Here is a 26450-nt window from a genome sequence, read left to right on the forward strand (position 1 = left end):
ATACTTTCAAGAAGTTTCTTGCGTTTGTTGAGAATCAAACTGACAAGAAGCTTAGGTCTTTGCGCTCAGACAATGGGGGGGAGTATGTATCAAAAGCATTTATTGACTTTTGTGCTACTAAAGGTATTAAAAGAGAGCTCACGGCTCCTTTTAATCCCTCTCAGAATGGAGTTGCAGAGAGGTTGAACCGGACTATCCAAGAGAAAGTTCGGAGTATGCTGTCACATGCTGCATTACCTCATGGTTTTTGGGCAGAAGCTGTACAAACAGCTATTCACTTGATTAATCGCTCACCTAGCAAGGCTTTGGGTGGAAAGGTGCCTGAGGAGGTGTGGTCTGGCAAGCCACCCTCATATGCACATTTAAGAGTGTTTGGTTGTGAGGCCTATGTTCACATCCGGAGTGAACTGCGCACCAAACTAGAACCAAAGTCTCATAAATGCATTTTCCTAGGATATGGTGAGGATGGTGAAATGGGGTATAGATTATGGGATCCCGCATTACGGAAAATAATACGCAGCAATGATATCATCTTCAATGAGAATTGCATGCACAAACAGCCCACAAAGGTCGAGGAAGTGTGCCGGGTTGTTTTTCGTGAAGATGTTACATATGGACAGCCAAGAAGGCCCAATGTTCAGCAGCCTTTACATGCTGAAAATGGTGCTGAAAATCAGCCATTAGCTGCTGAAAATCAGCCCCAACAAGTTGCCATTGATGCACCACAGGTAGGGGAACAGGTTGATGCTCCTAGACCGCCCGTTGTTGCGATGCAACCGGCTGAACAGCCTGCTGTTTTTGATGGTTTACAGGCTGAAAATCCACCTGTTATGGATCATTGGGTGCGTAGGTCTACTCGGGTGACAAGGCCCCCCGATAGATATGAACCGTCTTTGGACTATGTCATGCTTACTGATTGTGGTGAGCCGTCTTGCTATAAAGAGGCTATGCAACGGGAAGACAGTAAGAAATGGTTCAAAGCAATGGTTTCGGAAATGCAGTCTTTGGAGAAAAACCATACATGGGACTTGGTTGATTTGCCTAAAGGGCATAAGGCTCTGCCATGTAAATGGGTTTACAAGACCAAGGTCACATCTGATGCTTCTTCTAAGTACAAGGCACGTTTGGTTGCTAAAGGGTACAAGCAAAAGCATGGTGTTGATTTTGATGAGATTTTTTCTCCTGTTGTAAAGCTTGCCACATTACGTCTTGTTTTAGGCTTGGTTGCTTCTGAAGATATGGAGTTAAAGCAAATGGATGTCAAAACAGCGTTTTTGCATGGCGATTTGCTTGAGATGATCTATATGATGCAGCCAGAAGGTTTTGTGTCAAAGGGGCAAGAGAAGAAAGTATGTAGACTCTTGAAGAGCTTGTATGGTTTGAAACAGTCTCCCCGTGCATGGTATCACAAGTTTGATACATTCATGAGGTCTCAAGGATACAAAAGAAGTAATTCTGATCACTGTTTGTATATCAAAACGGCAAGTGATGGATCTCTTCTATTGCTGATTTTGTATGTTGATGACATGCTTATTGCGGGTAACAATGTCACGGAGTTGGATGCACTACAGCAAAGCTTAAAGAATCGCTTTGACATGAAGGATCTTGGTAATGCTAATCATATTTTGGGCATGCGTATCTCTCGAGATAGGATCAACAGGCGTCTGTATCTATCTCAACGAGATTATGTCAATAAGGTGCTACATCGTTTTCATATGGATGGGGGAAAGGCACTTGGTACTCCGCTGCCTCCATATGTAAAACTGACTGCACATGACTGCCCAAACACAGATGATATGCGGGCTGAAATGGCCAAGATTCCTTATGCATCAGCCGTTGGCAGTTTGATGTATGCTATGGTTGCTACATGTCCGGACATTGCATTTGCGGTGGGAGTGGTAAGCAGGTACATGAGCAATCCTGGCAAAAAGCATTGGGAAGCAGTGAAGTGTATCTTGAGATACTTGAAAGGCACTAAAGACTTGTGCATTTGTTTTGGGAAGAGTGAGACATCTGTGCATGGCTTTACAGATGCAGATTTTGTTGGACATCCAGATTGCAGGAAGTCTACCTCTGGATATGTGTTTACATTCATAGGAGGTGCAGTTTCTTGGATTTCTAGACTGCAAAAATGTGTTGCTTTGTCTACCACTGAGGCTGAGTATGTGGCTGCCACTGAGGCATGCAAAGAAGCTTTGTGGCTCATGCGTTTGGTAGAAGAGCTTGGCATTAAGTCACCGGTTCCTGTGCTACACTGTGATAGTCAGAGTGCTATTATGCTTGCAAGGAATCCTGTTTTTCATGCCAAGACAAAGCACATAGAGGTGAAGTATCATTTTATCAGGAGTGTGCTTGATGACAAGAGCATTACACTTGTCAAGGTGCACACAGATGACAACCCTGCAGATCTTTTGACCAAGAGTCTTCCAGCAGAGCGGTTTGCATATTGCCGACAGATGATGGGTGTTGGATGAGTAAGTGCATGATCAGCTGTTGTATCATAGTTAGCTGATTCTTTGATCTCCCAAGGTACATTGCCTTTAGGTGGGAGGTTGTTAGGGAATAAAGGCCTAAGTGCCTTGTACTTATAACTTATAAGTTAAAAAGACTTATAAGTGAGGGGGCCCAAGTGTGAATGGCCCCCTAGTCACTTACTCATATACTCAAATATGAAGCCCAAAATGCATAGCGTGGCTTTTTTTTCAGTTTTCAACGAGCTCTCTCTCTCTCTCACGTTCTTCTCTGCGTGTGCTTCTACAGCGCCTCTCTCCTCTTCTCCTTCACTCTCATTGCATAGGACAGCAAGTGGGCTCTCTCTCCTGCTCCCCCACACCCTCGGGCGTGAGAGCTACCCCACCTCCTTGGCTCTAGCTCGGCGAGTGGGCACCCCTCTCTGCAAGCCACTCAACACTACTCATGCTTGTTGCCGTTGCCACAATATTACGTGGCTTTGCAGCAAAATCAACACGGAAGCTAGCATCCCTCAATTAACACGACATCACCATCGCCAAGCTTGCACGCTTGCAATCAGCTCTCAGCTCGTCCCCTTCTCGTTGCCCTATGCTTGTCAGTTGATATCAATGACGCTTCTACACCTGCTCAAGCCGCGCTGCTCCTGCAACTCTTGCTCAAAGCCAGCCCGCACCTGGAGCTTCAATTGATCCCCGCCTGCTAGCTAACATCATCCTTAGCATCGGCACTCAATCACTTGCATCTGCTCGTACTCGGCCTCCATCAGCACATCAACGCTATTGTGTTCGGGGGGTCTGATGTTCCATACCCTACTTGTGTTCTAGGGGAGGATTGTGTATACCTACACCCTGATGTGTGAGGACAAATTTGTGTGGCTACACCCTATGTGTCAAGGGGAGACAAATTTATGTTTCTTCATCCTCGTTTGTTGTTTGAGGGGAGGTGATTGTGAAATATGTGAATGTTATTTGTGTATCGAAAACCCACAAAGGGGAGGATTGTAAGGATTGTAGGTTTTGTAACAACTCCCATGTGTAACCGCTCTCCATGTGTCATACTATATGTGTGTGTTGTGTTGCCTACCGTGTGTCAGCTTACATGTATAACCATGTCTTAGCCTGTGTCTCAATACCGTGTGGCCTATGTAGCTCTATATAAGAGCACTTTTGTACAAACTTCAATAATGAATCAAGTATCTATTTTGCATTTGTGTTTGACTATCTTTCTCGAGTTATTTTAATAGCTAATTATCATCGTTTAATTATGAACGTCTCTTTTCATTATCCGCCCTAAAACCCTACAAGCACAACTTTTATCAGTAGTGATATTCCACAGATAATTCTCGCTGCTTGGTTATGATTTCTAAAACTAGCTCAGGGTTTCCTACTCTCTCAGTTACTGATTTGTGATTAGGCATTAATGTTACAACTTTGGATACAAACTCACTTTTTTCAAGGTCTTGAAATAAATAGGTTAGATTACACTTGCTAATTTTTTTCAAGCATACATAGTTGCGTGCCAGACTCCAGAGGGTGCAACTTTGCTATTACGCGAGCGAGACACAATGCAGAAGCAGAAGTAAACAACACGAGAAGGAATTTTTTTCCATCTCGTGTTGCATGATCATAAAAAGAAGTAAAAATCTGCCCAACTTCCTTTGTAGAGTAGCTCTGATCTCTCTGCACTCATCATCATGCCAAAACTGTTCCGAGAAACAGTGCTAGGTTATTTCCTCTTTGTACCCCATGAGTGTGAGAGGGCCACTGCTGCGGATGTGTGTAAGGAAGGCGTGGGATAGTTGCTGGGTAGTCTTCTCAGGTATTTGGGGATCCTTGTCATAGAGGTTGAAAATCTGCACCATGTACACTCGATCTGTCTCTTTGATGAAGTGATCTAGGAAACCTGTGGGAGCTGGATGTGTCATCCAACAATCCATCGTGAAAGAAGAGAAAATTAACATTAAAGAGAGAGAAGAGAGAATCTAGAGAGAAAGAAAGTGTGGCTAGGAAGATTCTTGCTAACTCAGAGATTGGCATGGACCACCTTCCTACAGAGAGAGAGAGAGAGAGAAATGAAATGATATATCAATGTCTTCAAAAGGCCAAAGTGACCTATGAGACCCAAAAGCTACACAGGTGAATTTGATACAATGTCAGAGTACCAAAAAGGGGAGAGAGAGAAATGAAATGAAATGTTTTATTAAACGTCTTCGAAAAGGCCAAAATGACCTATGAGACCAAACTGATACAATCCTTGTGGATCTAATCCAATGTCTGGGTACAAAAATAAAATGAAGTAAAGTGAAAGACTAATGACAAATCGTCGGACTGAAATCATCATCATCATCATCATCAATGCCCAAGAAAGCCCGGCATTGGGCGTTGTCCAAGAAAGTATTGCATCAGTTGTTGCTGAAGAGCTTCGTCAATGTCCGCCTCTGTAAATAGTCCTACTGGGCACCTTTGGTATAAATGGGCTCTGAAGTCTGCTGTGAAGCATGCTGATTTGGTCATTGAGTCCCTGCTCTAAAGAAGTCAGTGATCTCCCTCTGTGAATGTCTCCCACTACCTGGTCTCCTTGTGTCTGCGCAGTTCTAGCAAAAACAACCTGAGGCATTTCTGATCCTGATATCTCATGACTCAAGCCAACGGTCCAAAGCCCTCTCTAAATAGACAATGAAAGTGGCCTCGTATCTCATAGTATACCGGACACTGACATGACAAATGTGATGTAGCTCTGTCTCAATCTCTAGCTGATGTGATGAGGTGCGCATCTGACCAATAGCACATTGTATCGCATAGGATAAATGAGTGTCCTTACAGGCTGGTTTGATCACATATCCATCCAAACAGTTTCGAAATCCAAAAAGAGCAAAAAAACAATGAAGAAACCCTAAAAACAGTGAGAGAGTCCAAACCCATGGAGAGAGAGAGAGAGAGAGAGAGAGAGAGAGAGAGAGAGAGAGAGAGAAAGAGAGAGAGAGAGAGAGAGAGAGAGAGAGCAGTTTGCACTCGTACTACAGTCTATTCGCAAGAAGCTATGTCATTGGTCTTCATGTCATCTGTCGTTGGCTGGCCGTGCATTGGTCGCCAACCAGGTCATTCTGGCTACAGTATGGTATACGGCCTCCTGTTGGATGCTACATTTTGGTGTGATAGCTCAGCTCCGTAGACTCGTGCGGAACTTTTTATGGAGTGGTACAGATGGGACTACTGATACTCGTGCTCGAGTTCGTTGGTCCACGATTATTCGTCCTAGGTCAGCGGGCGGCCTTGGCATTATTGATCCAGAATTACAGAGCCGCGCCCTTCTTACCAAGCTTATTGTTCGGGGTCTTTTTCCCGGCCAAGAACCTTGGAAGATGCTTCTTCAGGCCGCTCTTTCCACAGCGACTCCACGCCTTGGCACTAGAGATGGCCATACTTGGCAAACATGATATCGTTTTCTCTTTACGGATGCCCCCTTGTGCACCAGCACTCTCTCACCCTTCATCCGATCACTCCTTCAGATTTGGGTATCCATGCGACGAGCTATCATACGCTCACCTCCCTCATGTCGTGAAGAGATTGAGCGCCAGCCTCTCATTTGGAATGATGCAGTTCTTGATTCTTCGGTTAATCCACCCCGTCAGCTTGGAGAGAGGACTCACATTGATTGGGCTGCTTGGGACACTGGCCCTGCTGCCTCTATGCGGTTGTTGCAGAACATTATGACATTGGTCGCGGGGTAACAGACAGACTGCTTGAGATTGACTCCGCCATTGCTTCACACTGGGACGCAGTCATGCGAGGCACGGTTCAAATGCCTCCACATTGTGGCTGGGAAGGCCTCTTTGCTCAGAGCACTCTCTTATTAGTTTGTTTTGACACCATGTTGTTCACAGTTGAGACTGACTACTCTTCTGGGATGCATGCTAGATTGACATATACTACCACCTCTCCGCACCTTGTCTACCGCGGCGCTCGATGGGAGTCCATACGAGTAGTTGGATCCCGTGGGAAGCGTCGTTGTGTTGACCCCCGTTTCGCTTCCGCCGATGCTGCACTTTGGAGGCTGTGGGTGTGGGAGGGTCGTGCCCTATCTCAGCTTTATTGGGACCCAGGAGAGTGGCATTGGCCTCACTCTAACCCCACCGGTGCACATGTATCATTCTTTGAGTACACTGTCAGAATTGGAAGATTCGCATTGATGAGACAGCACCCAAAGCAGCCCACTCGTATGCGTTTCTGGTTACATTCAGGTCTCTCCCATGCCTATCTACAGCAGTTTTGGTCAGCCATCTGGGATTTACATGTGGCTCGTCGTATTTCTTTTTTCATGTGGATGATTGCACATGCAGGACTTTCAGTTGGGACTTGGCTAGCTTCTATGGGTCATGATCCGTTATGTACTCGCTGTCCTTTGCGACTACCTGAGTCGCCTGCACACTGTCTTTGGTCATGCTCGTCTTCTCATGTAGTGTGGCTAGCAGTTTGCTCTTTACTTAGCAGAGCTGGTGTTCAGCATGGATTTCTCACTTGGGGATCTGTCTCCTGGCTGATGCCGATGCCCGGACCGCATCTTTTCTATGAGGGCTCAGACACAGATCCAGCTCTTATGCTTACCTTGACTGGTTATTGGCGAGGGACTTTGGCTATGTTACCACAGATTGCTTGGCAGGGGGATCCTCAGAAACGCGATGAAATCTTCTCAGTCATCACTAGCATTGCACTATGGAATGTTTGGAGAGCTCGTTGTCTTCACATTCTCAGTGTGGCTCCACAGCTCCTTCCGGATACCCTCACTGCCATTTGGCTGGACATCATTCACACCCTCATTTGGCAGTGGGATTCTTCCTCAGGTACATCTAGAGCAGCCGAGGCTCGTCCATTTGACTTCCTTCGGCGTTGGGCTCGATCTCAACTCTTCTTCACACTTACAGGTGGACAGATTACATGGCATTATGCACCTCCTCAGTGGTTTCTCCTCCACTCATCATAGAGACCACCATGAGATTGTTCTAGTCGAGTTGTCACTATAGTGACTCTCACCTTTACATTCAGCTTGTACACCCCACGTGATAGGCTATTTTGGCATCCGCTGGGGATTATATTGTACTCAGTAATATACAGCCCTGATTTTTCCAAAAAGAGAGAGAGAGAGAGAGAGAGAGAGAGAGAGAGAGAGAGAGAGAGAGAGAGAGAGAGAGAGAGAGAGAGAGAGAGAGAGAGAGAGAGAGAGAGAGAGAGAGATGAAATGAAATGAAATGTTATATTAACGTCTTCAAAAGGCCAAAATGACCTATGAGACCAATCTGTTACAAAATGTTGAATCTAATACCTTGTCTGGGTACAAAAGAACTAGATACTACTACTAGAATCCATCCTCATCTGCACTCTGGATATCGAGAGAGTATGGCTCGAATCCTCTGCTGTAGTTTCCGTCGATGCTGTGTAGCCCCTCTCCTCAATCGTGGCCGTCTAGATCTCCATAGCTCCAATGCTCGGCTGATGAGAGTGCCGGTAGTGGTTGAATGAGTGTGGTCGATTATGAGAGAGAGAGAGAGAGAGAGAGAGAGAGAGAGAGAGAGAGAGAGAGAGAGAGAGAGAGAGAGTGAATGAAATGAAATGTTATATTAACGTCTTCAAAAGGTCAAAGTGACCTATGAGACCAGAAAGTTACAATGTGGTGGATTTGATACAAAGTCAGAGTAACAAAAAATGATGACATAAAAAAATACTATGGAATCCTACATTGCTAGATGTGAGCTAAGCAGCTAGGTGGGATAGCTAAATCACAAAAGATCCAACATCGATCGTTGGCGGATCTCATCAATCTCCTCCATGATCAATAGCCTGACCAGGCGTCGTGCATGTCGGGCCAAAGTGATATGAATCCTCTGATGCAGCCTCCGTCTATGCTGTGTAGTCCTCCGCAATTGTGGGCATTTGGATCTCCCTAACTCGGTCGCTCTGTCGATCAGTGTGCCTCTGGTGTGAGGCGACGAGCTCTCCTGTGGTGGTAGCTCCTCCGGGTGTCCAATGTCTGCTCTAAAGAAGTCTGTGATCCGTCTCTGAGACTGGCTAGCCTCTCCCCTCATGAGGCTCTCTCTGTGTCTGCGCAGCTCGAGCAAATACAGACGCAAGCATCTCTGATCCTCGTACCGCATGACTCTGGAGAGTGGTCTGAAGCCCTCTCTGAACAAGCAGTGGAAGCGGCCACATATCTCATAGTAGACGGGGCATTGACATGTGTAGTGCAACTTTGTCTCAGGCTCCATGTCACACAGGAGGCATGTTCTGGCCTCTATCGGTACTCCACTGTAACTCCTAGTCTCGATCCGTAGCTAGTGTGAAGATGTGCGTATGTGGCGAATGGCACATCGTATCCCATGAGACAAGTGGGTGTTCATGTATCTGTGCCTCGTCACAAAACCGTTCTCTGTAAGCTGGAGAAGATGCTCTCTGTAGAAAGCCATCTTCGTGCCCAACTCCTGTGTTGGCTATATCCATGTCTTCCTGGTGTCTAGTTGAGTCAGGTGTTGGCGGATGAGCCTGGTGATCTCGGACTGTGTAAGAGTCAGAGAGGGTGCATCTAGTGAGTACTGGAAGCGGGGCAATCTGTCTATGCTGAACCCATGCGCCTGAAACCATGATGTCATCTCCCCATACCAGCATGCTATATCTCCTTGCATGGATAATTGTCGAGAGGACTCAAGTGCAAGGTGGGCATATTTGTCTCTGGGAAGTTCCCACATGCGGTGTATGAAAGAGACAGATCTGGTGTGCGCCCCAACCACTAGTGGGGGGGCAGCTAGCGCTGCTCGGACAAGAGCACATGGTATTGAAGCCTTAGCTCTAATGAGCCGCGAGATCATAGAGACCAGAGGCTTCTCCATGTCCCCCCATCCATCAGTGCGGCTTGTCCTCCCGTGATGATCCAATGAAGGTCCCCAAATCTCAGCTCCATAAAGCAATGCAGAAGCCACCAAAGTGTCAAAGAGCCAGAGCTTCGTCCGAGGCTCTTGAAACTGAACCTGTGAACACATCCTTTTCAATCTACCCAATGCTGCATGGGCTCTGGTCAATCTAGTCTCTGCTGCCCTCCTCAATGAAAAAGCTGGTCCACTAAAAACCACTCCAAGGTAAGTGTAAGCATCTGTATACTCCACTGTCTCTTGGCCGTATGCGTTGACCTCCTGATCCACTGTGGGGTGGTATTGAATACCATGACCTTGGTTTTACCAAGGTTGACGGACATACCACTTTCCTGGGCAAACCTACGCAAAGCATCCAAGTGACATTGCATCCCCTTCGGAGAGTCGGAGATCAACACAATATCATCAGCATATAACAATAGTGGAATCCATGTCCCTGCTAGCTGTGCACCTCTGTCACCATCTCTCTCAATGTAGTCAGAAACCTCATCCACATACATACCAAATAGAGTAGGAGAGAGCGGGCAATGCTGCTTCACCCCAATAGTTGAGTGAACCGGTGTGGATAGACCCTCTGAGGTGCGTACATGCCCTGCTTTTGACCTATATAATGCCATGACCCCCCAAATGAGCTCTGTGGGTACTCCCATGTGTTGTAATCTACGCATCAATCTAGCTTTGGGTATTGTGTCAAATGCTTTGTGGAGATCCACAAAGCTACAATTGATCCCCCAATAGTTGAGTGAACCGGTGTGGATAGACCCTCTGAGGTGCGTACATGCCCTGCTTTTGACCTATATAATGCCATGACCCCCCAAATGAGCTCTGTGGGTACTCCCATGTGTTGTAATCTACGCATCAATCTAGCTCTGGGTATTGTGTCAAATGCTTTGTGGAGATCCACAAAGCTACAATTGATCCGTCTCCCATGTGATCTGCCCTCCTCAATGATGGCTCTGAGTGTCAAGATATGTTCAAGAGTAGAAAAACCCCTCCTGAACCCTGCCTGCCCGGCTGTGCATATCCCCTCCCTCTCTACCCATCTACTCAGCTGCTGCTCAAGAATAGATGCGTACAACCGTGCCAATGTGTGTCCAATCATGATAGTGCGATAATTCCTAGGCTCCATAGGGTCTCCCGACTTGAAGATAGGTACAATAGTAGATAGGCTCCAAGTATCAGGCAAGCCCTACATGGCACGGTTAAACATAACTGCTAGAAGCTCTGCTAGTAGATCTCTGGCATGCGTGAAATGCTCAGCCACTAAGCCATCATGATCATATGCTCTCCCAGTCCTCATCCTGTCAATGGCCTTCCTCACCATCTCAGCGGTAAAAAAAGCACATGTGTGTGGGCATGGATCTTGGGGGTCGGGAAGGGTGGAACGTGGAACAGAGATGATGCGTACTGGCCCCAGGCCTCTATAGAAGTGATGGTTGGGGGGGGGGGGGAGTGCTCATGAAAGAGCCGCCATGCCTCACGTGAGTCCTGACTCAAGAATAGCTGGTATAGATCCTGCTCTAGGTGAGCCAAAAATGCCCTCTTCTTCTGCCGCACTAGGCGTCGGAAGTCAATCTGTAACTGTTTGTGAGTGATGTTCCCCAAAAGCACCTCCCTCTGAAGTCTAGCTCTAGTGTCCTGGCATTCCTCATCATACCAACTGTTTTGGGGCATGCTTCCCGAACGGCGTCTCTGCTCAGGCTGGGTATGTGGGTATGCCTCTACTGTTGCATCATGTAGTGTCTGTGACAGTATAGTAATAAGCTCCTCCAGAGGTCGCCCTGGCTCCTCTGTGCATAGGCATCTGTAGATCTCATCTATGTATACAGAGTCCGTCTCCCGAGTGAAGGTGTAGCGAGTAGTGGTTGCTGCCCGTGGCCTATGTGCTGCACTAAACTGAAAAGAGATGGTCAACGACACAAGAGCATGATCCATTGCCACACCAACAGGTCTGGGTCCAACCGTAAGATCGTGGATGCTAGAGATGAGGCTCGGCTGTGCCATGACATAATCCACTGTGCTGGCTCCATGTCTGTGTGGAAAGCATGTAAAACCCCCTCGCAGCAGGAAATCTTTGTAGGCCATTCAAGATGGCCAATCCATGTGCAATCCCCATGTCTATCAAGTGTCGTCCATATTCAGTGTGTTCCCCATCCTGTGATAGTCTGGATAGGCCCGTCTCTGCAACATCCAGCTCTCTCAGCATCTCCTGTGAAGTATCATAAAATACTGTCTGATGATGGGCAGTCGTAGCATTGAAATCCCATAGAATGATGATGTCACCATCTCTAGAGAACTCCCATATGTCATCATCCAAAATAGAAAAGGGGGACTGTGCTCTGGGTGGTGCATAAACTGACGTACTCGGGGGAAAGTAGCAAATAGCAATGTAAAGATATGTGCATGTCTCTGCTCTCAATCTCACCCACATGTACCTAGCCTGCTCATCCCTGCGGGCTATATGTAACAATGGCTGCAACTCCTCTCTAAATAACACTGCCACTCCCCCTGAGCCCCATCCTCTGTGCTCTGATCGCGTCTCTTGTCTGTAAGTTGTCTCCCATCTGTATCCACTGATGTGAGGCATAGATTGCCCAGGGGCCTGATGTGTCTCAGAGTAGAAGATGATGTCTCTTCCAGTTAAACTGTCCTCAAAAGCACCCACATCAAGCCGCATAGATCCATTACAATTATAGGCGGCAACTTTGAGTGTGGTCCCATAAGTCTCGTACAGTCATGTGGAGCGTCGCTCCAGTATTACCACTTTTCCATCTCGGTAAAAGGCAAGCTTGCCTTTTCCCCTTGCCGCTCTAATCTCCAGTATTACCTCCTGCATATGAGCAATCTGCGAGAGGGTAAGATCATCCCCAAGAAAGATGCCCGTCTCTTTAAGAGTTGGCCTTTTCTTCAAAAAGACCTTCGCTTCCATGGAGGGAAAACGAAGGATGAGTGCTCTTTCTTTCGAAGTTTCCCCATTGCTTCCATTTTTCTTGTTGCCCACTCTCCAAGCTCTTGTGTGCATCGGCTCATGAACCCCCATCAAAGCATGAGTTCTTTTACCTCTTCGTCCACATTATCTTTGTCTTTAAGGCCGCAAATTCTCACATATAAAGCGCGCACACGTCTTCTTTGCTCCTCCTCTAGTGTCAGATTAATAATAGTGGGTGTGGACGTTACTTCCTTGCCTTTTCCTTTCTTGGCAACCTCGATCCATTTCTCGGCTTCATCCGCCTTCTGTTGAGTCTTTGTAATGACATCTACCCAAGAAGTCGTCATCTCCTTGTGTTGCTCTTCTCCCCCTTTGATGGCCTGTACTTGCTCCTTGATCGTGTTGATTTCTTCGATTACTGAGGGTTGCAATTCGTCCTCTTCCAGTGTGTTTCTTGACCGTGCTTCGGCGAGGTCCTTCTGTGATGCAATCTCTTTCTCTTGAGCCGTCACACAATCTTCCAGTGCATTTATCTTGCTTTCTTGGATCAACACGCGTCCTTCGGGTATATTTATTTTGCCCAATAGGTTGCGGTTCATCTTGGTAATGGTCTCCGTCATTTCCTCTTTGCATTTTTGAATGGCATCCTCTAAGGGGTTGGTCTTATCATTCTGCTTCTTCATGCTTAATCGCCACCCGGAAAAACGAGAGCCACTATGCGCACATATGTTTCCACACTATGCATACATTTTCTCCCGCATCAAGCATACATTTTGCGTATCCTTGCAATTTCTGCAAAAAAATCTCCAATCTGAATTTTTTGAATTTTCTGTATTTTTGAATTTCTGCCTGCAGACTCTGAGAGTTTCTGACAATTTGAAAATTTGAAAAATTTCTGGAAATTTCCCTGGAGAGTGATTTTAAAATCCCTGTTGTAGATGGACTGTCGGACCTGTACCTGCCGTATGGGGGGGGGAAGGGGGGAGGGGGGGAGGGACTGGCTGGGAGAGAGGGTTGGGGGTGGCGCAGCAGGCGGACAGCAGCAGCAGCAGCAGCAGCAACATGGGTGGCGCGAGCAGCAGCCTGAAGTAGCACGCAACAGCTGCAGCAGCAGGGCCTGAACGGCAGCGTGACAGGCAGGCAGGCAGCACGACAGCAGCGCGACAGTGTAATGGGCGCAGGACAGAGCAGATAGCAGCCTTACGCGAGAGAGAGAGACCTGTTGCACCTGAGCGTGAGCTACCACAGCAGCAGAGAGGGGCGCGAGTTGAGAGAGAGAGAGAGAGAGAGAGAGAGAGAGAGAGAGAGAGAAATGAAATGAAATGTTATATTAACGTCTTCAAAAGGCCAAAGTGACCTATGAGACCAGAAAGTTACAATGTGGTGGATCTGATACAAAGTCAGAGTAACAAAATAACAACATAACAAGATAAAAATACTATGGAATCCTAAGCTGCTCGATGTGAGCTAGGCAAAGTAGAGTAGCAGCTGGCTGGGATAGCTAAATCACAGGAGATCCAGCATCGGTCGTTGACGGATCTCATCAATCTCCTCCATGGTCAGTAGTCTGACCGGGCGTCGTGCATTCCTGGCCAGAGTGATCCGAATCCTCTGATGCAGCCTCCGTCGATGCTCTGTAGTCCTCCGTAGTCGTGGGCGTTTGGATCTCCCTAGCTTAATCGCTCGGTCGATCAGTGTGCCTCTAGTGTGAGATGAATGTGAGCTTTGCGGTGGTAGTAGCTCCTCCGGCTGTCCAGTGTCTGCTCTGAAGAAATTTGTGATTTGCCTCTGAGACTGGCTAGCCTCTCCTCTCATGAGGCTCTCTTTGTGTCTGCGCAGCTCGAGCAAAAACAAACCCAGGCATCTCTGATCGTCGTACCCCATGACTCTGGAGAGTGGTCCAAACCCCTCTCTGAACAAGCAGTGGAAGCGGCCTCGTATCTCGTAGTAGATGGGGCAGCGGCATGTGTAATATAACTTGTCTCAGGCTCTATGCCACACAAGGGGCATGTCCTCGCCTCTGTTGGTACTCCGCTGTATCGCCCAGTCTTGATCCGCAGCTGGTGTGAAGATGTGCGTATCTGGCCAATAGCACATCGTATCCCATGAGATAGGTGGGTGTCCATGTATCTGGGCCTCATCACAAAACCGTCCTCCGTAAGCTAGAGAAGATGCTCCTTGTAGAAAGCCATCTTCGTGCCTAGCTCCTGTGCTGGTTGTATCCAAGTCCTCCTGGTGTCTAGCTGAGTCAAGTCCTGGCGGATGAGCCTGGTAATCTCGGACTGTGTAACAGTGAGAGATGGTGCATCTAGTGAGTACTGAAAAGGTGGCAATCTGTCCATGCTGAACCCATGCGCCTGAAACCATGATGTCATCTCCCCATACGAGCATGCTGTATCTTCGTGCATGGCTAACTGCCTAGAGGACTCAAGTGCAAGGCGGGCATATTTGCCTCTGGGAAGTTCCCACAAGCAGTGTATGAAGGAGACTGATCTGGTGAGCGCCTCAACCACTAGAGGGGGGGCCGCTAACTCTGCTCGGATAATGGCCCGTGGTACTGAAGCCTTGGCTCTAATGAGCCGTGAGATCATAGAGACCAGAGGTTTCTCCGTGTCTCCCTATCCATCAGTGCGACCCGACCTCCCGTGATGATCCAGTGAAGGTCCCCACACCTCAGCTCCATAGAGCAATGCAGAAGCCACCAATGTGTCAAAGAGCCAGAGCTTCGTGCGAGGCTCCTGAAACTGAACGTGTGAACACATCCTCTCCAATCTACCCAAAGCTGCATGGGCTCTGGTCAATCTGGTCTCTGCTGCTCTCCTCAATGAAAATGCTGGTCCGCTAAAAACCACTCCAAGGTAAGTGTAAGCATCGGTATACTCCACCGTCTCCTGGCCGTATGTGAATGTAGGTGTTGACCTCCTGATCCACTGTGAGGTGGTATTAAACACCATAACCTTGGTTTTACCAAGGTTGACAGACAAACCACTTTCGTGGGCAAACCTATGTAAAGCATCCAAGTGACGTTGCATCCCGTCCGGAGAGTCGGAGATCAACACAATATCATCAGCAAATAACAGTAGTGGAATCCATGTCCCTGCCAGCTGTGCACCTCTATCACCATCGCTCTCAATGTAGTCAGAAACCTCATCCACATACATACCGAATAGAGTAGGAGAGAGCGGGCAGCCTTGCTTCACCCCAATAGTGGAGTGAACCAGCGTAGATAGACCCTCTGAGGTGCGGACATGCCCCACTACTGACCTGTATAATGCCATGATCCCTCAAATGAGCTCTGTGGGTACTCCCATCTCCTATTGTCTGCGCATCAATCTAGCTCTGGGTACTGTGTCAAATGCTTTCCGGAAGTCCACAAAGCTACAATAGATCCGTCTCCCATGTGATCTGCCCTCCTCAATGATGGCTCTGAGTGTCAAGATATGGTCGAGAGTAGAAAAACCTCTCCTGAACCCTGCCTGACCGGCTGCACGTATCCTCTCCCTCTCTGCCCATCTACTGAGCTGCTGCTCAAGAATGGATGCATACAACCGTGCCAATGTGTGTCCAATCATGATAGTGCGATAGTTCCCAGGCTCCATAGGGTCTCCTGACTTGAAGATAGGTACAATAGTAGATAGGCTCCAAGTATCAGGCAAGCCCTCGCACATGGCACGGTTAAACATAATTGCTAGAAGCTCTACTAATAGATCTTTGGCATGCAAGAAATGCTCAGCCAATGTGTAGTCCCCATGTCTATCAAGTGCCGCCCATACCTAGTGTGTTCCCCATTCTGTGATAGTTTGGATAGGCCCGTTTCTGCAACATCCAGCTCTCTCAGCATCTCCTCTGAAGTATCATAAAATACTGTCTGATGATGGGCAGTCCTAGCATTGAAGTCCCCTAGAATGATAACGTCACCATCTCTAGAGAACTCCCATATGTCATCATCCAAAATAGAAAAGGGGGACTGTCCTCTGGGTGGTGCATATACTGACGTACTCGGGGGAAAGTAGCAAATAGCAATGTAAAGATATCTGCCTGTCTCTGCTCTCAATCTCACCCACATGTACCTAGCTTGCTCATCTCTGCGGGCTATATGTATCAATGGCTGCAACTCCTCCCTGAATAACACTGCCACTCCCTTGAGCCCCGCCCTCTGTGCTCTGATCGTGTCTCCTGTCTACAGGCTGTCTCCCATCTGTATCCACTAATGTGAGGCATAGACTGCCCAGGGGCTTGATGTGTCTCAGAGTAGAAAATGATGTCTCTCCCGGAAAAACTCTCCTCAAAAGCACCCACATCAAGGCACATAGATCCGTTACAATTCCAGGTAGCAACTTTGAGTGCGGTCCCATAGGCCTCACACCGTCATGTGGAGCGTCGCTCCAAAATCACCACTCTTCCGTCTCGGTAAAAGGCAATCTTACCTTTTTCCCTTGCCGCTCTAATCTCTGGCATCATCTCCTGCATATGAGCGATCTGTGAGAGGGTAAGGTCATCCCCGAGAAAGATACCTGTTTTCTTAAGAGTTGGTCTCTTTTTCAAAGAGTCCTTCGCTTCCATGGAAGGAAAACGAAGGATGAATGCTCTTTCTTTTGAGGATTCCCCATTGCTCCCATTCTTCTTGTTGCCCACTCTCCAAGCTCTTGAGTGCATCGGCTCGTGAACCCCTATCAAAGCCATGAGTTCTTTTACCTCTTCGTCTACATTATCTTTTGTCTTTAAGACCGCAGATTCTCACATGTAGAGAGCGCACACGTCTTCTTTGCTCCTCTTCTAGTGTCAAGTTGATAATGGTGGGTGTGGACGTTGTCTCCTTGCTTTTCCCTTTCTTGGCAACTTCAATCCATTTCGCGGCCTCATTCGCTTTCTGTTGAGTCTTTGTAATAGCGTCCACCCAAGAAGTCGTCATTTCTTTGTGCTGCTCTTCCCCCTCTTTGATGGCTCGCACTTGCTCTTTGATTGTGTTGAGTTCTTCCATTACTGAGGGTTGCCATTCTCGTGTGTTTCGTGATCGTGTTTCAGCGAGTGCCTTCTTGAGTGACGCAATCTCTTCGTCTTGGGCCGACACACGATCTCCCAGTGCAGTGATCTTGCTTAACACGCGATCTTCAAGCATTTTTATTGTGCGCAAGAGGCTGCGGTTGATCTTGTTAATTGTTTCAGTCATTTCTTCTTTGCACTTTTGGACTGCATCTTCTAAGGGGTCGGGCTTATCGTTCTGCTTCCTCATGCTTGGTCGCTACCAAAAACGAGTTTGCGGCTCAAAGGAAAAGGCTCAAAGGAAAAGGCTCAAAGGAAAAGGCTCAAAGGAAACACACTACTTCCACATTATGCATACACGATCTCCCACATTAAGCATACACGGCGTAAATTTTCTGCAAATTCTGCCAATTACATTACGACCATCTGTAATAATCTGCAATAAATTCCCTGTTAATGAATTGAATTCTGCAGGTCTTCTGTTTTCTAAATTCCCTGTTAATGAATTGAATTCTGCGGGTCTTCTGTTTTCTGCAAAATTTGAATTCTGCAGGTCTATCTGAATTCTGCATATCCTGTAAATTGCAGGTCCTGTCAAAGTCCGAAATCTGCAGGTCCTTTTGGAAAACTGAGTTTTGCTGGCGGGACAGGGGGGTTGGTGCGACAGTGCTGCAGAAACCTGCAGGGGGCAGAAGGTGCAGTAGGTCGCGTGCTGGGGGGCAGGTGCAGCAGGTCACGCGCTGGGGCTGCAGAGCAGGTCGCGAGCTGGGCAGGTCACGCGCTGGAGCTGCTCTGCAGCAGCAGGTCACGCTGGAGCTGCAGGTCGCTCACGCGCTAGAGCTGCAGCAGCAGGTCGCGCGAGCGGGTGCGGGAGCAGAGCAGGGAGAGAGAGAGAGAGAGAGAGAGAGAGAGAGAGAGAGAGAGAGAGAGAGAGGTGAAATGTTATATTAAACGTCTTTAAAAGGCCAAAATGACCTATGAGACCAAACCAGTACAATCCTGATGAATCTGATACTATGTCAGGGTACAAAATAAAATGAATGGAAATAAGAGAGAAATGAAATGTTATATTAACGTCTTCAAAAGGCCAAAGTGACCTATGAGACCAGAAAGTTACAAGGTGGTGGATCTGATACAAAGTCAGAGTAACAAAATAACAACAGTACAAAACAAAGATATATACTATGGGATCCTAGACTGATCGATGTGAACTAAGCAAAAATGGGCGGCTTGCTGGGATAGTTGAATCACAGGAGATCTAGTATCGGTCGTTGGCGGATCTCATCAATCTCCTCCATGGTTAGTAGTCTGACCGGGCGTCGTGCATGCCTGGCCAGAGTGCTCCGACTCTTCTGACGTAGCCTCCGTCGATGCTGTGTAGTCCTCCGCAGTCGTGGGCACTTGGATTTCCCAGTGCCTCTGGCGTGAGACGAGAGGGAGCTCTACTGTGGGAGTGGCTCTTGCGGCTGTCCCGTGTCTGCTCTGAAGAAGTCTGTGATCCGTCTTTGAGATTGGCTAGCCTCGCCACTCATCAGGCTATCTCTGTGTCTGCGCAGCTCGAGCAAGAACAAACCCAGGCATCTCTGATCCTTGTATCCCATGACTCTTGAGAGTGGTCCAAAACCCTCTTTGGACAAGCAATGGAAGCGGCCTCGTATCTCGTAGTGGACGGGGCAGCGGCATGTATAATGCAACTTTGTCTCAGGCTCCATGTCACACAAGGGGCATGTCCTGGCCTCTGCTGGTACTCTGCTGTATCTCCCAGTCTCAATCTGCAGCTGGTGAGAAGATGTGCATAACTGGCCAATAGCACATCGTATCCCATGAGACAAGTGGGTGTCCATGTATCTGGGTCTTGTCACGAAACCATCCTCCGTAAGCTGGAGAAGATGGTCTCTGTAGAAAGCCATCTTCGTGCCCAATTCCTGTGCTGGCTGTATCCATGTCCTCCTGGTGTCTAGTTGGGTCAGGTCTTGGCGGATGAGCTTGGTGATCTCTGACTGTGTAAGAGTGAGATGGTGCATCCAATGAGTATTGGAATGGTGGCAGCCTGTCTATGCTGAACCCATGCGCCTGAAACCATGATGCCATCTCCCCATACCAGCATGTTGTATCTCCTTGCATGGCTAACTGTCAAGAGGACTCAAGTGCAATGCGAGCATATCTGTCTCTAGGAAGTTCCCATGTGCGGTTTATGAAGGAGACTGATCTGGTGAGCGCCTCAACCACTAGTGGGGGGGCCGCTAGCTCTGCTCGGATAATGGCCCGTGGTACTGATGCCTTGGCTCTAATGAGCCGCGAGATTATAGAGAGAGAGATTCTTGTAGGGTGGTTGTAGTTTTTAGTTCCTCTTTGATGAAACTCTTGCCTATATCGTCTTGTAGATGACTACCATGATTTTAGAAGTGCAATTCCCTTTGTATGGCCTTTTCAAGATGCATTCAAGGATAATATATGTATACATGTTGATCTTTGCAGATACACATGCTATCTTGCAATAGACAAAAAGCTTTCAACTATAGTGACATAGGACGTAATCTTAAAAAGCAAGAGAGGCTAGCAATCTCAAGTATCGATTGCCCTTGTAGTAAAACTGCCTTTTCTTCTTACGTAAATAGAGCTTTGGGTCATGTAGTTACTGTCGATTGTTCTATCCTTCCTTCGGATTCCTTGAAAGACCTTTTCTCAAGAGGTACTAAATATAGGCTCCCTTCCTCAAACGACTCTTGCCTTCTCAAAGCCATAGAAAAAGGAATTTCTAGTTTCGTAGTAAAGTTTGAGGAGTCTTTAGGAGTTCAAGGTATTTTTACTCATTGGAAGTCTGTAATTCTCAAGAAAGCTTCTTTGAAATTAGCATCTTGCTCTTGGAACGTTTCTTCAGGAAGGAATAGCTTATCTTCTTCTGATCGTGATGCTCTTAGGAAATTTCATCGTGATTTTGTAATCTCTTATGTAGATAAGTGTTCTAATAACTTTGTTGTTACGTGCAGAAAGTTCTATTTAGAATGCTTGTTAGGTGAAGTAAGCTCTCAGACTTGCAATGATTGTGATCTTTCAATGCAAGAGGTTACCTTGAAACATCAAGACTTTTGTAAGTCTTTTGGTTTCAAGTGCCAGCCTAAATTACCTTTTTTATATATCGTTTGGAAGTTCCACAAGAACCCTATAAAGCCTAGATTTATAGCTGCTTCTTGTAACACCTCTTTGACCGTTTCCAAATGGCTTAGTTACTGTTTCAAAGCCATTTTACCTAGCGTAAATGAATTGTGGAAAAATATGCTAAAGGAAGCAGACGTACCTACCGATTCAAGTTGGATTTTAAATGATTCAGTAGGTGTGATTTCTGTTTTAAAGTTTTTGAACTCTTCAAGAAGCCTTAAAGAGAAATCTTCTCCTTTATGTCTCCAAACTTTTGACTTTACAACGCTATACACAAAGCTAAATTTGGAGGACCTTAAATTTAGAGTCAAGTCTCTTATTTCAAAAGTTTTTGCATACAAGCTTGAGAAGGATAGGTACAAGGCATTGCTAGTAGAAAAGTCAGCCTTGAACTTTGACTTCTTATGGCTGAAAAATAAGAATGTAGATGTAGACAAAGGAAGAAAGAGATTCACCAGGATTGCAGATGACATTGACATCATATCTTGGTTAGATTTTCTTTTGGACAATTTATATATAACCATCGGCGACTCTCTTTTCAAGCAAACAATTGGTATCCCTATGGGCACCAATTGTGTTGTTTTTCTTGCTAATTTCTATCTTTTTACTTATGAGTTTGATTTTATGGAGCGTCTTGTCCTTGCTAACACTTGCCCAATATTTTTGCACAAGTTATGCAATGTAAGACGCTTTGTAGATGATCTTTTTGTCCTTGACGTTCCTTCTTTTCAAGATTTTATGTACTTGAATTCAAGTTCTGTAGGCGGAGGAATTTATCCCAAGGAGTTTTGTGAACTTAACTGTACCACAAATAGTGATTGTTGTGCCTTTTTAGACCTTAAGATTTTTCAGATTCTCTTGGGATTAGAAGTAGATATCTATGATAAGCGCCTTGAACCAGAATATGCCAATCTAAAAATCATACGTATGCGTCACATTTCTTCAAACATTTCTCTTTTAGCTAAGTACGGTGTCATTTGCTCTCAACTATTTAGATTTTCTCGTCTTTGTTCTAGTAAATCTACTTTTGTTGTTCAATCTTGCCATCTTATTTCTTTACTAGTTGAAAAAGGATACTCATTCAAAAGAATCATGAAAAACGTTCGTTCATTTTTGCATCGTACTACGCAGTAAGTTTATTTTTAATGTTTCTTCCTTTGGAATGTTTAAGATAATCAGTAGTAAATTCAATAGAAGTGGAGAGTTAAAAAGCCCACTTATTGTTTGACTTAATAACACCTTATGTTGTTGTTTTGATCTTTAGCGCTTCTAGTATTTTTACTATAGCTTGACAAATGCTAGCCTTTATCATGGCTGAGTATGCCCATCACCTTCGGAGGGTGATAGAAACTCAGCTCGTTGGTTTTGTAGAGTACGTTCAAAGCATGAATGACCTCTATATAAACCTGCACCTACTCTTGGGCACTGACGACGTGAGTAGGGATGTCATAGCTGTTGTCCAAGCTATGCATGATAAAGGTGATAATCTTATTCTTCCTGTTTGGACAAGCAGCGAAGTTGAGATCAAATATTGTCAAGTTTGGTTCTTTGCTCTTCGTAGGTTTGTAGTAGTATTCATTTTTCGATTTCGTATTTAGCTTACCTGAGTCCGTTAGAAGTTGTTATGTGAAGTTTGATTTCTAGGATTAAGTTTTTAAGATGTCTTATTCTTTTTTTGCTTAAAGTTGAGTACTCGTTTTAAGCCAAGTAAGTTGCGTCAACTTATTTTACACATGCCTTTTCTAAAAACATTTTTAAGTTAATAATGTTTTGTTTTATCTAGTTTTGTTTCGTAGCAAACAAAGTGATTTAGTTTGTTTGTTTGTTTGTTTTTGTTTTTCTTTTCTTTTCTTGTGTCCTTTGCTTTTATAGTTTTATGAGTGCTTTATTCCCTCTTATAATTCGTGAGTTCAGACTATTCTGAACTTATGAAGGTATATAGTTTCATTTGTTATATGAATTGAACAGAGAAGTATTCCTATGTCTGTTTTGTTTTTCTATTGTCAAAGAAACCGTTAGAAATTGTTGTCCTTTGCTTTAATGTCAGATGTCTCTTGAAACGACTGGACTTCAACATAGATTGGTGGAGCAGTCGGTGGAGATAAACAAAATGAAAGAGAGTGCAAGAGCTGAAATTCAAAAAGAGATGGATTCAATTCTTATCATGAAGGACGAAAAGGCAGAGCAGTTGCAGGGACTAGTGCATGAAATGGAAGAGAAACTTCTGCAACTTCAAGTAGGTTTTTACTTTTTTTTTTGGGGTCTTTCATAGCCAAATCTTGAAATTTTCGTGGTTATTGTAATAGTGTTGTGAGTGCTCTTTTTATCGTTGATGGTGAAACAAGAAAAGTCAACCATGCACAAGCATCGGAGTTTACACGCCCAAGTATTTCATGTTCTAAAAAGGGAAGGGGTCATCGATCATGATAGCTCTCTACTTAAGACAAGTTGGGCTAATGAACCTTTCTCACTCTCTTGTGTGCGTACACACATGCCACAACCTCCACCATCGTTTTGGTGTCATCATGCACTGAATCACATTTAGTGGAGCCAATTGTGATTTACTCTTCACAAGAAAAGTCAACCATGCACAAGCATTGGAGTTTACACTCCAGAGTATTTCATGTTCCTAAAAGGTAGGGGATCATTGATCATGATAGCTCTCTACCCAAGGCAAGTTCGGCTGGTGAACCTTTCTGACTCTGTGGTGTGCGTACACACACCGCCACAACCACCACCGTTGTTTTGATGTCAGCAATTGTATTGTGCCTTAGTATTTGTTATTTTTTCTTCTTGCTGGTTGCGAGGTGAATATATGGTTTTGCAAGGCTTTTCATTTGGATCGGTTTTCACCAGGCTGAAGTGAATGCGTTGCGACAAAGGCAGAATTCTGGCCAATTCTTGTCTTTCAAAGAGATCAAAGCTGTTGATCGACCTGAAGAGAAATCAAGTGAGATGAATAATGACTCAAAACAGGTATTCAATTCCATGGACTTTTACGTGTTTCATACAGTAAGTTTTTTTGGCAAGAAGTTTCTGGTTGAAGATACTTTTATAGTTTGGTTTTGATAGCTTAGAGATTGCTATGATGGTGCCCAAGTTTTCCCGTGGGGCTGTATTTTTGAAGATGGGCTCACTTTATTTCAAAAGAAGAGGTTCTTGAAAATATTGATAGAGGGAGGCAAGAAGAGAGATGGCAGTGTGTTGTGGGTTCTTCTGTAACTGAACACTTTTCCTGCATCTTTGCTCAATATAAGCAAATGACGATTAGGATTGCCCTCAGAGCAGAAAATGTTCTAATATTTGGATCAGGGATCATACATATCAATCCTGAATGTTGGCTTGGTGTAGATGGTTATGGATGTGTGAAGGCGGCTACTTATGTCCACTGTTCTTGGGTCTATCATTGATTATTTGTATGTTTACTCTGCTATGAGGTAGGTGCAGCCCTCCTGATTGTGTATAGGCTGTAAGGTTAAACTGTCCTATATTTAAGTGATGGTGGTCAATGGCTGATCCACCTTCCAAGAGTGGTGGCTGGTAAGGGGCGGGCGGTGAGAATTTTCTTGATGTCAAAACAGGATCTCTGGTTCTCTCTTTGATGAAGTGCATGGAAGGGAGATGTGAGCAACACAAACTATGGTGACAAACACATAGGGGTAGAGATAGAAATAGGGCTAGAGCAATAACTCCAGCGCATAATAACTCACTAAGAGAAGAACGAATGAAATAGCACAAAATGAGGGCAGGGGATTCTCATATATGTAATCCCTGTGCACGAAACATGAGGCGTGCCATATTGGCCCTAGAAATTATTCGGACTTGAACCCTATGAAAATGGGTGCCCTGCCAATAAATAGGCTGCCTAAATTATAAATTGGTTGAAGTACCTATTAAGGTTACTATAGGCTAAGATACATATTCAGGGATAAATTAGCAACACGGTTAGGCAATGCAACCTCAGTACCACCCTTTGGTAATACCAACACCTCTTTAGTGCACATGGGTGATCCAAGGCGAGCATGCTTAAGAAGAAGATTCATAGTAGGTTGGGAAAGAGGCTTGGTAAGAACATTTACAACATTTGCTCTGGTATGGCAATGTCTTTTATTATCATAATTATTATTATTTTATTTGGGGTGGGTGGGTGGGGACTGTATATCGATACCTAGTTCTACACTGAATTGAAAGGACACAGACTAGAACTTCTTAATGACGAAGATGCGTAAATCCTTTACATGCATAAGGATTGCGCATATTGAGAACCATGCAAAGCATCTCTCTTGGTATCTCTTTGGCTTCTCTCTACTTAGGCACAACAATGCTTGGGAGCCTCTGTATTCCCACTATGGCTGCTCCTGATTGAAGATCATGGAAACTTAAAACTTTTTCGCTATGATTAGGATCCTTCACATCTATTCCTTGTTGTCTTATCTTCAGACAACTATTACCATTTAAGAAGACTTCAACAAATTGAAATAACTCTGACATTGTAGGCTTTTTCTCTCATCTTATGTTGTGGATTGTAAGAACACTCGTTTTTCTGCTGGTTGTGTGTGATGGTAGTGCCTTAACTTCGAAATTATGTTACTGTAAATCGCTTATCATGTTTATCCTCTTAATTTGTCTTAAAATATGAATATGGATTATGCTTAATTTGCGATTTCCTATTGCATCAGGTGACAGACGCTGCAAAAGCAGTGCGAGATGCCTTTGAGCTTGAAAGCAAAAATTATGAGAAAAAACTTGCCGCTGCTTGTGCTGAACGGGACAAGGCAGTAAGGGATCTTAAGAGGCTGAAACAACATCTTTTAGAAAAAGTATGTTTTTTTCACTAGAACTTTTTTTTCACCCTAGACAGCTAGCTGGTTCTGCCTATCATTTTTGGAAAATTTTCAGCTTTTGAAAAGAAACGGCTTTTAGTACAGGCTTGCACTGATTTTTTTAGTCACGATTTATGTTTGAGATGCTGCAGCACCTAATTAGAACTGTGTATCAAAGAGTTGAATTTTTGTACTTTTTGATTGGATAATGCCAAAAGCCTAGCTGGCAACTGTCTGTCTTTATTTGATTCTTCTGTTTCATGAGAAGTGTGTGGATGACTACATGGGCGTGGAAGCATTTTCTTGCTTATGGTCTGAGTGTGGAGATTACTGTGCCGTGTGCCAGTTGCCTAATGTGCATGACAGTGGGGTTACTTGCTTCCCTTGACATTTCTTGTTTATTTGACATTCACCTTATGCTTGTGACTCAATATATCTAATTTGTCCTGCAAGTGTTGCACTGATTTTAGTTCTTTGTGAACAGGAACAAGCTGATTCAGAGAAGATGGAACAGGATAGCCAGCACATATGCGAGCTTGAAGAAAAAGCTGATGTTAGTATGGTGCGAGCTATGCGTCTAGAGCAAAACCTTGCACAGACACTACAAAAACAAGCAGAAGTTAATAAGAGATTTAATGAGCGATTAGAGGAGGCCAATCAAGAAATTGCCAGCCTTAGAAAAAAATTAGCAGCCTGTTTGAATGCTTCAGAATCAAAAGATAGCGAGCTTCAAAATCTTCAAGCAGCACTGGGACAGTACTATGCAGAGGGTGAGGCTAAGGTACACGTTGGAAATATTAAAGATGTCTTTGTTATGACTCTTCGTGCAATGTATTTTCCCTATTTCTTGCCTGTGAAGTTCTGATATATGGTCTTCCACAGGATCGGATACAAACAGAACTTTCTGCCGCAAGGAAAGAACTTGACAGGCTCTTAGAGCAGTTGAAGGTAAATATAAAATCTTGAGCTGTTTTGAGGGTGTGGAATGCCATGATGCCAGTCATACTTAAGTGAACATGGAATCCATGTTACTAAGCAATTAACTGGTTTGGATATGTTTCAAGATGTACAAGAATTTCAAAAAGGGAGTGCTGCGTTCTTATGAAATAACTTTGTTACCTTCTGACTTTGGGTACTTGGAAATCTTAAACCTTATGACACTTAATTG

General features: G+C 45.1%; 1 protein-coding gene across 2 annotated transcripts in view; it reads left to right on the plus strand.

Moving 5' to 3' along the window:
- LOC147427688 (golgin candidate 3-like) overlaps positions 1 to 26450 on the plus strand; it is a 55580-nt gene that overhangs the window by 26337 nt on the left and 2793 nt on the right. For both annotated transcript variants that reach the window (XM_086497533.1, XM_086497534.1), the window contains 5 exons: positions 22507 to 22695; positions 23316 to 23435; positions 25139 to 25279; positions 25767 to 26063; positions 26165 to 26230. In XM_086497533.1, the coding sequence (XP_086353659.1) occupies positions 22507 to 22695; positions 23316 to 23435; positions 25139 to 25279; positions 25767 to 26063; positions 26165 to 26230 (813 nt within the window). The remainder of the gene's footprint in view (positions 1 to 22506; positions 22696 to 23315; positions 23436 to 25138; positions 25280 to 25766; positions 26064 to 26164; positions 26231 to 26450) is intronic.

This window comes from Adiantum capillus-veneris, chromosome 23 (assembly GCF_014529385.1).
Source record: "Adiantum capillus-veneris isolate H3 chromosome 23, ASM1452938v2, whole genome shotgun sequence".
Classification (NCBI taxonomy): Eukaryota; Viridiplantae; Streptophyta; class Polypodiopsida; order Polypodiales; family Pteridaceae; genus Adiantum; species Adiantum capillus-veneris.